The sequence below is a fragment of the Chamaea fasciata genome, unplaced genomic scaffold (assembly GCF_029207755.1).
Source record: "Chamaea fasciata isolate MVZ Bird 193981 ecotype frontalis unplaced genomic scaffold, bChaFas1.0.hap1 SCAF_7, whole genome shotgun sequence".
NCBI classification, from domain to species: domain Eukaryota; kingdom Metazoa; phylum Chordata; class Aves; order Passeriformes; family Sylviidae; genus Chamaea; species Chamaea fasciata.
The window spans coordinates 53,559,613-53,572,207 of NW_027094092.1; the positions used below are offsets into that span (position 1 = coordinate 53,559,613).

At 42.5% G+C, this 12,595-nt stretch overlaps 1 protein-coding gene across 1 annotated transcript in view; it reads left to right on the forward strand.

The window, feature by feature from the left end:
- The window catches only part of KIF26A (kinesin family member 26A), a 95,294-nt gene that overhangs the window by 35,909 nt on the left and 46,790 nt on the right, over window positions 1-12,595 (forward strand). The window contains exon 4 of the mRNA XM_066188918.1: window positions 11,825-11,985. Within this exon, the coding sequence (XP_066045015.1) occupies window positions 11,825-11,985 (161 nt within the window). The remainder of the gene's footprint in view (window positions 1-11,824; window positions 11,986-12,595) is intronic.

A 12,595-nucleotide genomic window follows, 5' to 3' on the forward strand; every position in this document is an offset into this window, starting at 1 on the left:
CTCAGTGACCTTTTATTAATACAATGTGGGAAATATATTTTCTAATGAAACAATTAAAATACAATGCATTGACCATAAATCTTGTCCGTGAGACATATGGATGTCTTTGAGCTTTGGGACGTTTCTCAGACTCCACATATAACATCTTGATCCTCAAGAAGTCAATGTTAGACAGATGGTGAAGCAGGGACTGCACAGAGGCCTTTCTGTTTTCCCTTCAGCTCTAGTAGTGTTGATGTCACTGCTCTTGTAGAGGAAGTACATAAAAGAAAGGGGATGGCAAAAAATACTAATTTTCAAAGTTAGTGTTGGTCACCCTCCATAAAAAGTCTCAACAGCAGAAGGAAACCTTTTGGTCCAAGTTACTAAATGCTTTCTTATACTAACCTAACCTATGTTGCCATGGAAAAGACCTTTGCTGTGACTGCTGCATGTCAGCTGGGCAGTCATGCCTTGTTTTGAGCTTTGCTGCCTTGGCAAATGCAGAGGGAGGGGTGCGATGTGGGAGGACAACTCTGCCACTGTCAGTGAGACCCTGCCCCAGCAGCCAGGGAGCAGACTGGCTTAGAAAGAGTGAGTGGGAAATTCAGCCTTAAACGTGCAGCTGAAAGTGTAGCCCTCTCTTTTGTGTAGTTGATGGAACCTTTGTGCTCTCTTATTCTAGATTGTCCCCAGTGGAGGGTGCTGAAGGTGAAAACGGGGTTACTTTTTAATGTATTTCCAGGTATCAGAGTGATATAGGAAAATTATTAAGTGTTAACAGAAAGGTTGTTGGCTACAAGATGGAAATGAACATTTTCTTGGGTGAGGGTGTGGATTGCATTTCCTTTTATTGCGTTCGACACTTCCACCATGGTATTGGTTTTACAGGTGTGGGACAGGGTAATTATTTGAGGACTCAGACCCTCTTGTGGCTCAAATTACCACCTGAAACCAGTTCTTTTGATCTTTCACCCCTCCAGGCTAAACAGTTGCTATTACAGCTCTCATGAGGAAACAAGTCCGTGCTTGCCTCTGTTGACAATTGAAGCCAACAGGCAATAATAAGGAATGTTTGCCCAAACTTCACCTGTAACTCATCAGAGATAGATTTAGGACAAGCAGACTTTAGAGATTATGTGGAAATGATAATCCACTGGATTTACCTTTGGTCCACAGTCCATTCTCTCATCTGACAATTGTATCATAAGCTACACTAAGTACCCCAAATATTCAAATTTTCTGCTCTTGCCTTTCAGCTTGTTTCTTTGGCCTTCTCTGTTCACTTTGCTCCCTTCAGCTTCTTTTGCTTCCTGCTGGTCCATTTATACTCTGAATTTTCTCCACTCTAAATCCTTTGGTGAACTGATAAACAATGCAACCCATGCCACCCCAGCAGTAGAAGTCACTATACAGGGAAGGTTCATACTTTTTGGCTGAAGCTCAGAAGTGGTGTCATCTGAGATTTGAGAAAGAACAGCTTTTACGAGGCTGCTGTTGCATGGACTACATGGGTTAAGGGTGGGCTGCAGATGAATAGTACCCTTTGGCTTCAGGAGTTAATGCAGCAGAGAAACCAAATAAATTCAGGCTGAGCTCAGACCTTAGTTGTGTGCAGGCTGGTGGAGGGGAAAGTCTTGCAGTGGTGTCTGCATAGCAGATAAAAGGAATTGACTTGCACAGCTGTATGCAGGTAGGATTGCCCAGTTGTCCTGCTTGTGTAGAATAGTATATGAACATCATCTGGTTTTTTTTTAAAGTGCTTTGAATTTGACATTTTCTCAGCAGGCTGTTTACTGGAATGATGGCATGTGGAGGGTGTGGGTCTTCAGATGGTTGAGCTGTGCACAGTATGAGCATTGCTGAAAGCATCTCCTGTTGTTTTGTGGGATGAGTGCCTGAGCATGGGGCAAAAATTGGTGCTCTTTGTTGCTTGCAACTAGAGTCACTGAAGTGCCCTGCCTGGTAACTTCTGACAGGAGGTTTAAAAAGCATCAGTAGAAAATGATGTATCTATTTTTGTGTTTCAGCACTTAGGAGAGAATTTATGATGTATGGATAGAGTTCATAGATATTTCAAGCATTTCATGTGTGTGTGTTTAATGGAATGGATTGCCACTTTAGTGAACATAGCATCAAATCAGCTCTGTTAATTGAAAAAGATTTTTCACATTATTGCTAATGATGTGACACAGTTTTGTTAGAGATGGTGCATAAAATAGCACTACTTCAAGTGACATTAATGTATGCATTTAAATTCCTTTTTCCCCATTTACGTGCGTTATTGATTTTATTTCATTGTTGAGCAGCTAATGGATTTATAATTTGAATACAGTCACTGTAATCAATGATGGGATTATCAGACTTATAAATAGAACTTTAAAACTATGATGAGATAATTTCACAGTGTCATTATAGAGAGTGGGCTGCCCAACCAGGAAGATTGGGGATGAGGTGAGGTCCCTCAAAGACAGATAGGAACAACCTCATGTTCAGAAGTCCTGGTCCTCATGAGGGACTTCTACCACCCTGATACCTGTTGGACGGACAGCACAGCAGGGTGTAAGCAATCTAGGAGGTTCCTGGAATGTGTTGATGGTAATTTCCTTCTCCAAATGACAGATGAGCCAAATGAGGGGAGGTGCTGTGCTGGACCTTGGTTGTGATCAGTGATGCGGAGTCTACTTGGAGCCCTGTAGCCAGCAGTGTTTCCCAGGAGTCTGTGCTGATTCAAGTTTAGTTCACTGTATTCATCAATGCTCTGGATGGAGGGACAGAGTGCAGCCTTGGGAAGTTTGCTGAGGAGGAACGGCTGGTGCCACAAAGTGCTGTGCTGCCATCCAACAAGACCTGGACAGGCTGGAGATGTGGATAGAGGGGAACATAATGAAATTCATCCAGAGCAAGTGCAGGGTTCTGCAGCTGGGGAGGATTAACCCCACATACCAGTACAGAACTGACCTCCTTGAAAGTAGCTCTTGGGAGTCCTGGTGGACAAGAAGTTAACCAGGAGCCAGCACTGCCCCTGTGAACAAGAAGGCCAATGGTATTCAGGGCTGCCTTAGGAAGAGCACTGCCAGCAGCTCGAGCGGGTGATCCTGTACCTCTTCTCAGCCCTAGCTGAGACCACATCTGGAGTGCTGTGTCCAATTTTGGGCTCCTCTGTTCAAGAAGGACACAGAGCTCCTGGAGAGGGTTCTGTGGAGGGGCTGTGATGATGATGAGGGGACTGGAGCACCCCTCTCATGAGAAAAGGCTGAGAGAGCTGGGCCTGTTTAGCCTGGAGAAGTGACAGCTGAGTTAATTCCTCTGGATTTGCATGGCTGCTCCTGTTTCAAATCTGGATGAGTTTTTGCTTTTGTGGTACCTTATACGAGGAAGAATTTGAAAGCTGCTGTTGTAGGCATGAGTCTGTTGCTGTGTTTTTGGTGTTGGGCACAGATAATGGATCTGCCATTCAGAACTGTCCCTGTTGTGCCTCTCAGAAAAGAAGGTGATGAAGTTGTTCAAGGTGATGAAGTTGTACAAGGCCTTTTTAGGGGTCAGGTGGCAGTGGAAGGATAAAGAAGGGGAGAGTGGCCCTTGTGATGCCTGACTTGGGAAAGGTCTAGGTTTAGTTTGCTCATGCAAAGTAGCTGTGTGGACATCCCCTTGAGTCCTGTCAGCCTCTGCTGATGACTCTGAAGTACTGATGGGGGATATGGGCACAGCCTCCTGTTGCTAGTTATGCTGAGGTTCTCTTGAAAAGATTGAATGGGAGTGATAAGAACATTAGTAATATCCTGCTGAGTCTCAACTGCAGCCTGTCTAGCCCAGGGCTGTCTCCAGCAGTGAAGCTGGAAATGGTATTTAGGGAGAGCTGTGGAGCCTGGCTGCTTTCTGCAGTCTGCTCATACTCCCCCAGCATGCTCAGTTGGAAAATTCACAGGGACATACACCTGTCTGTTCCCTTCAGGATCTGTTTAAGGACCTGCTGTTCAGGAATTTATCCAAAACCTCTCTGACCCTGAAACACTCTCTAACTCCACAGCCTTCTGTATGTTAGCAGGTTCCATGAGTTCACTACCCCAGTGCAAAGAAGTACTCACTTTCACTCCATTTATTCTGTACCTCCATGATTTTGTAAACTTCAGTCAGGCTGTCCTCAATCTTCCCTTCTCCAAGTAAGAGTCTGAGCCTCTTTCACCTCTCCTCCTGGGGCAGCTGCTTTATCTTATTGACTATTTACTTGCTTGTCTCTGTCGTTTCTCTTACTCCACTACCCTGTCTTGAGATGCAGTACTAGACTCAATAGGTGGACGCTCTCCTTGTTCTTTGTGCCCTGCCTTGTGTTGTCCAAAATTTGCTTTCTGTTATTTTTTTTTGGCTGCTACTACATGTTGATTTAGAGGAACTATCAATGACCCTTAGATCTTCCAAGTTGTAGCTGCAGGTTTTGAGTTCAGTATTGTTGAGGTGTCATTTAGGTTGTTTTTCACCTTTTATGTGGTCTTATCTATGTCAAATCTCACCCAACACTTCTTTGCACAGTCACACTTGAGAATTTCTTCTGGAATTCCTTATTGTTGGCATTTGGTTACTTGAAAGAGCTTTGGGACATCTGCAGGCTTGCAGATTTCATTCTAGTCATAGTGAATCATGTCTAGGTTACATGGCCCCAACACTGGGAGCAAACCCACAAGAGTGTCATCTGCACAGCTCTCTCCCTAATTTGTGACCACATTGTCCTTCAACAATGATCCCAATGATCACAGCTGTCCTTGTCTTTGTAAACTTAACGCTGCTTCATGAGCTCACCTGTAACTGAACCTTGGTCTCTAAATATGGGTGTAATAAAAAGCCAGTTTTCCCTTCAGATAATGAGGGCTTGTACCTCTTCAAGTGAGCTACTAGTCAATGGGTGCCTTCCATGTGGTAGCTGTCAGGCAAATTGATCCCAAGGGATGTTCTTTTAAAAGCAGCTGCATCTAATATATAAGCAGTTCAAGTGTGATTGAGATAGAAATTAGGTATGACAATCTCCGTCCACCTTTGCTTTATTTGATGACACTGTATGTCAATCATTGTAACAATACAGTGATTTTAATGAAATTGGGAACATGGTAATTTCTTTTGGTGAGTAGAGAGTAATCAAGATACAGTGAGATTTTTGTTGAGTTGCCCAAATCATTGGGAAGTGCTGTTGTGGAGTCAGGAAGGGGGCACAGGTTCTCCCAATTCAAAGCTCTGCATGCCTCCTGTGTTTAGTGGCTGTTAGAAACATATCTGGCCCGTGGAAGTCAGTCCTAATGAAAAAGCATTTGTCTTCTTGTAGGAAACCCAGTCCTAAAATGGCAGAAATTTGTGATATTATGAACCTGTTAATGAATTCCTTTGCTTGCTCTTATCAGCCTTTGACAAAAAGCAGGGATTTTTATTGTATATTTGTCCATTTGAATAAATACCCAGGGAAGTTCACAGCTAGGTTTTTTGGCTTTGGAGGCTGTAGCTATTGTAATAAAAGTCAACAGGGAGGGTTCTGGGCAACACTTTCTGATGCCTGCCTAGAGGCAGTTCCTCTAGCCTGGCTGTTTTGAATCCACTGCACATGAAAAGTCCTGATTTGATAGTGTTAATGTGCAGCAGGATCTGTGTCCTTGTTGGTAGCCCATTTCATGACCTCCTGGCTTTCCAGGTGGTGGGTTTACGTGTGCAGACAGGAGGGTGTTGTTCACGTGACTGGTGATCAGATGGCTGTGAAGAAGGAAAGAAAAAAAAGAGCATTGCTTGCTGTGTCTTTTAGAATGGGAGTCCTGAATAGCTGAAATGTGAAGGAATTGGTCTCTCAGTGTTTGCTGGACATCTTTGCACTACCAGAGCCCTGCCTGCAGGAATTGCCCACATTCTCAATCTGAAGAAAGGAAAGATGTTTCTTTTTGTAGATTGAGGCCTGCCCAGAACCCTACTAAGTTTTTCAAGGACCAGTTAGTATGGTTTAGGAGAGATCTGGGTCAGATTGAGATCAAAAGCCCTTGGTCAGAAGGGAGAAGCTGCTGATTCTCCATTCTGGTACTGCCAAGGGCGCCAGTGCTGGATGTAGCTGGGTGTGAGCCCTGCTCAAAAGGATGAGGTCCTTTCTGCACAGCCTGCTAATGATTTTTCGTGGTAAAGATCCAAACCTTAAACCTGCTTTAGTAATTCAGATACTATTTCAAAAAGCAAGCACTCTGAGGTTGCCTTTGGATCGCCTATATTACTGTTCAGTCTGTGACAGCAGATGGGCCTCCTATTTCTATTTAATTCTACTTCTCTGTAATTTTTCTCCTTCTGCCTCATCTTCAGAGATTGATCATAAGCCAGGCATTAGCAACTCTTGTAGCTGAAAAACCTTTTTTGAGAGAAGGGATATTACGCTCTGCATTTGATTTACACTGAACATGAGATGCATATAAAAGTCTGAAACTACAGGTTCAGGCATTCCTGTTACCACATCGCAGCTGCAGGTTATAAATGACTACAGTAGCGTATTGTAGTTATAAAATGCCCTACTTATTTTATAATGAGCCCTGGCAGAAACAATGCCAAATGGCAGTAAAAAGTTTATCCAGAACACGTTTCACTTGAGCCTGGCATATGCTGCCCTGTTAGCTTTATGTAATGCTTGTCAGTCAGGAGGAGACGTTTCTCACAGGATCTGCGTGCAGGACTTATCCACTTTTATGGGAAAGAAGGGTTTATAGTGTGAGCATTATCCAGCTCCAGATTTACGTCACGTTTGTTCCAGTCACTGCTAGTAGGTCGTAAGAGTCTTTGCATGAATCATTTAGGTGGAAAATTATTGTTTTATCATATATAAACACTAGGTTTAATATTTTGCAAAATCATTACATCAAGCGGTTTTTGCAATTTAATTGACTGTGACGTTCTAGTCAGAAAGGGGAAAATAGTGAGTTAGAGCAAATCCTCAAAATTCTCTGTCTGCCTGCTAGTCAGAAAGGGATAAAAAAGGTTAGAAAAAGGGGAAAAAAAAAATCACTAGTACAGACTCAGGCTGTAACAGAGCACTTAGTGCTTTACCTGCACTGCCCTGTTAAGTTCTTTATGGGACTAATTTTTTAAAGTAAAATAAATGATATTGAATTGTGGTTCTGATAAACAGATGTGTGTCAGATTTGTAGAGGCTCTTGTAATTTTCTTCATTCCCTCGTTAGTGATTCTGTTCTCTATACTCTTTTGCAGCTCTATCCAACCTTCTGGTTTTCTTTTGCCATGACAGTATTATCCTGGGACTGATCTACTTTTCTATAGGTTTTTATAGTCCTGTGTTTTTCTTGCCTGTTGCCAGATACATATTTTGCATGCATTTCAGAGACCAAGTGGCATGACCTCATTTGGCTTTTTTGGATTCCTGGACATTCTCTGGACAAAGGTCAGTGTCCAGAGAATGGAAATACTCAGAAAACTGGAAACATTATGGCTTAGTTTTTGGCTTTGCATTTCAAATGTGTAAAGAGCTTGTTAGAATTGTAATTGTCCTTTGGATGGTTATGGCCTGACAGAGTCCTGTGTATCTGGATATTTCATCTAGGGCCAACTTGTTTATAGTGTAATTTTGGACTAGTCTGACTTGCCTAAGCCTGGGCAGATGTTTCCTGCCATCTAGTCACAACAGTGAGCCTGTGTGCTGGGAATCAGGGATGGGACAGGAGGTGCTCCTGTTCTGCTCAGCACACCTCCACCTCTGTAGCCTGTCAGGCCACCCCCATCTCATCCTGCCCTTTCCCCCAGCCTTTGGTCTCTTTACTGGGAGCAACTCGTGCTGTAGCTGCTTGCTGTGGCCCTGCCAACTTTAGCTGTGTGTGTGGATTCTGCCAGCTGGGAATACAGTGTGACTAACCTGCGCCCATGTCCTTAGGATGGGGTGCTGGGACCTGATCCCAAAACCCACCTGTCCATGACACAGGCACTGACATGAAGCTCCAAGACATCGCTCATTCGTGCATGTGTAAAATGCTTGGTGTGGCATTTTCAAATGTCATCCTTGCTCTCCTCTTACTGGTGCCAGTTTTCATGGAGTTTTGGAGGCAGTAGAGGAAAGGGGTCCTATAGAGCAGTTTTGGAAATCCTTCCTTTGAGGTTTAGCATCTTTCCAGAGGGTTTTTGGTTTTTTCCAATGGTATTTGTCCAGCAAATATTCTCTTACAAAATTGAAACAAACATTACGCTCTGGATGTGAAGCCCTACAACATTTTAAATATTCAGTGCAGTCAGTAACACTTTATAGTGACAAGGTTGTGCTTTCTGCATTTGATCATTAATGATTTATGAAAATTCATTAAATGGAGGAGCACAGTTCCCTCTCAGCTGCAGTCTGGAGCTTTCTCTCTGTGCAGACTTGAATGCTTGGAAAAGTCAAAAGTTGCTCAAATTCCTCTAAAGAATTCTGGTTTCCATACACAGTCCTCAGGAAAGTATTTGTTGAGATGAGTGAGATGCATTTAGTTAAAAAGCTAAAAAGAAAAAAGGCAAATTTTTTTTTTTTGGGGGGGGGGGGCGGGGGGGGTGTGTCAGACTGGAGTATCCAGGCTCAGGAGGGTCCATTAGTTGTCTTTAGTTTTCTTCCCTCAGGTTCCTCTGGACCTGACAAATTTCCTCATACCTGAGCCTTCCTCATCACCTGAGAAATGTGGCTTCTCAGGGAGACTAGCAAATGGCTGTGATGGAAAATCCCATCATTTTGGATGGTGCAAACAGTCCTTGAAATGAATCCTAAACTTGGAAGAAGTTCTGTTGTTTTTCAGCTTCTTACCATGCAGCAAAACTGATGTTACCTCTGTGTTTAATATTAATTGGCTAGTTGAAGACAGTGAAGCTGATACGGGTTTGCAGTAGTCTTTTGCAGTAGTCCTTTGCAGTAGTCTTCTGATGATTTAATCTTGTATATCTTCACTTTTTGTTCCTTTACAAGAATCAGTGCTTTCTCATTGTCTTCCCCTCATCCTCTTATGTTCACACAGAACTGAGAATAAAACTTACAGAAACAGAAATTACAGTTCGAGTTTTCAAATGTGTTTAATGTGGGAAGAGCAATTTATCCAACTTAGATATGTTGGTTTGGAAAGTACATTACCATCTGCCATCTGAAATATCAGGTTTGATTTGGATATTTCAAGTTACACGCCTGATATGTCCACGGTCATTGGTCTCTTAGAAATGTAGCCTTTTACCTTCTCATAGAAATAAAGTAGCAGTGTGAAAGGAATGTGTGTTGCACATGGCTTATCTTTTTGCTAAGTGTGAATAGCTTTTACAGGAATTGATTTGTTAAAACATTCTAGTCAGTTCTTACAAGTCTGTTAAGCTTTGCTGTAAAATTCAATGAAGTTTTATGCTAACTCTACAGATTTCATATTTAGCTTCAGATCATGCCATCATTTAGATTATACATAAATTATTGTGATTGGTTAGAAACATGATGCTGCTCTGGTCTTTTTTTCGAAATGTTGCTTAAACACAATTTTCTTTGTGACAAGATATCTTGTCAGGTATAGCCCCTGTTGAAAGTGAGTGAAAAAATACGTCTTGGGAATTCGACTTGAGCCTGTAATTTTTAATCGGAGACAGCAGCTTCTGTGGCAGAGGGTCATGGTTGTTTTCCTGACAGCACACGGGGAAGTGCTCAGACACAGATGTTTTCCTGCCAGTGGCTGCAGGTTGGGTTCTCCTCTTGCTGGCCATCATGCCACTGCTGCTGAGCATGGCAGTCCCTGGTTTGCCACTCTGTGGGCTCCACGTGCTGGCTCCAGAGGTTGTGGTGTAGATTTTTTTACTTTGTAAATTGCTGACTCCATATAAGCTTCACTTGTGTCAACACTTTGCGTCAGTTCACGTAACTGTGAAGTTCAAATATCACACTGGATTTTATCCATCTGCATGTTGTTCCACATGCCATATTCCTTCTGTCACTGGTGTAGGTCAAGACCACACATTTGTTGCTTCAGTGCATTAATGATCCAAAACCTGCTTTATCGACCCCCTCAAGGTTCATTACTCCATCACTTAGTTATAAGCAATTAACCACGTGGATGGATCTGATCCTTTTCCAAGCTTCTCTGTTCCGTGCTGTCATTGCCAGTAGATCATGTAGGATGGACAGACAAACTCCTTTTTTAAAAGGACTTTTTCCTGCCACACTGTTTCTTTGTGTTGATCTTGATCTCTAGCACTGCTTGGTCTTTCTGCTTTCATGGCAGAGAAATCTGATCTAGTGGGATTTCTGTATTACAAAGTGAATGGTTTTGCAGAGGGTTGTTCGAAGTTTCCAGTTTGGCTTCTAGCGTGAGTAGCTTCACTAGGATTAAGGTAATCTGCATGAACTTTATTCTGTGTCTCAGCCTCAGATGTCTTTGGTGTGCTCTATAAAAGTACTTTTTTTTGTGTAGCACTCTATGGTAAAGCATTAGTCAGCCACGCTATAATACTGATAATAGTACTAATCTTGAACGAGCAGACCTTCAAAAGAGCTGGGTGCACTTTCTTGTTGTTGTCTTTGTTGGGAACTGGGAATATAGCATTCAACCTATAGGAATGAGTCCAGATGAAACTCCAGACAGGCTTTCATGCACCAGTTGAGCAGTACTGGGTTGGCAAAGTTTTTTTCCTTGGTTCCTAATAACCAGGTTGCCTCAGTTCTCATGAGAAAATCTCTGTTTGTATTGTCAGTGTATGAGAAAATTGAGGGTGTGTATGTAACTGGGAGTGCCCTATTGCCATGTCTGCGTATCTGTAGTTGTAAAACATGATCTATGGCAGCTCAAAATTTAAAATTTGGTGGCATCCCAGGAAGTACCTAATTGTGCTTGTGCTTCATTACAAGGCTGTCTTCTTTCCTGGAATCTATTTTAGCTAATTAGTTGGAAATGTCAAAGTAGTATTTCAGATGACAGAAACATCATATATTATCATACATGAAGCAATTAACTCTTTTGACAAATATTTATTGTGGTGACATCTTTAATTAAATCTTCAGGACTCCCAGACAGAGAGCAGGTTCTTCCAAAAAGGAGCCTTCCCAGCACTGTCAATGAGTATTTGACTGATGGGGCATAATTGAACTCGGTACTTGAAAGAGTTGGTGGCCTAAACATAAAGATATAGACATGATACAAATTCACAATACAGATGTCTAAAATTTTGGCAAAATTTCAATACGATTGCCTCCTTCCAAACTGTGTCTCAGACACTGCAAATGCTTTATGCTGGAAAAGATGTATCTCCAGTCTCTCCTGTTCTTCCACTGGAACGATTTGCAGGAGAAAAGTGTTGTACACTTGTGCTGCTAAGAAAAATAACACTGAAAAATAGGGCTGTATATATGTTTCTGAAAAAATCAATTTTCTTTTATTTACTTCTTGGGGTTATTCATGTGGAAACATATTACAAGTGTGACTGTTTGGTTAGTTCCTCTTAAACAGATAGGTCTTGTAGGTGATGTGCCACTGAGAAATAATTCCTGACAGTCATAACTGAACCAGATAAACAGTCCTGCCAGCTCCCAAATAACACTGTAAAACAAAAGGGTTCTGCTTATCGTTTTCCATTTCTTCATGCCTGTCAAACTATTTAACTGTGCATTACTCCTCACAAAGGTTCTGTGTGTTTTTTTCTGCTCCTCCCCTGTGGTCACGGTTTTTACTTTTTTTGTGGCGGAACCTACTGTGGTACACCTGTCCACCTGTATCACCCCTCACCTGTCGCTGATCTTCGCCTTCACCCTTGCAAAGACTGTCTTTGGAAGTGCTGTGTGAAATTTTTCCCTGTCATGGCCATGTGTACTGACCTGTGGGTGTGTTTTTGTTTTTACCAGGCAGAAGCAGCACCAGAAGGTGGCCGAGATGTTGCCAGTGCTCAGGTGAGCTCAGGGCAGCAGAGCTCGGAGCCGGCGGGCGGCGCGGCGGCCGCACAGAGCGCGGTGGCTCCAGCCGGGGTCTCGGCAGGCGCTTCGGCTGCAGCTTCCTTCTTCATAAGGTACTTCCTCTTCCTTCTGGTTTCCGTCACTGCTCTTGGGTCTTCAGACAGTTGGCAAATGCTTATGAGTGCTGGTTGATGAAGGGTGGAGTTGTCACCTGGTCATGGCTGTGGCTTTCTGCTGCCACTGGAGAGCAGGGCACCCCAGTTCTCTCTCTGGAGGCCTGGAATCTCTATTGACCAAAACCCAGGAAAACATGTGTTGGGCTTTGTCTAGTCCTTAAATGGCCATTTTCACCACAAGTCTGCTATTCTGTAGGTTTCCTTGGAGACCAAGCTGAAGTAACAAGTCTTTTTCACTCAGATCTAGATAAAAAAATAAAGATATTTTTTATCCAGTAACATGGCCTATGTGTCCAAATAAAAGTTTTTCCATGGTTGATAAAAACAGTTTAAACAGTTTGACATTGTTCGTTTAGCAATAGCTCAGAACAATAATTTTTTTTCCATTCTGGTATCTTATAACAAAAATATGTTAGTTTTGTTTGGATGTTTGTTGTAATTAGCAATGTTGATTAAATGTAATACACTGTCAAGCAGATGGTATTTAAAACAACAAAACTCAGGGCTTTGTACTTGCATTCCAACTCCTCTTTTAATTCAGAACTGA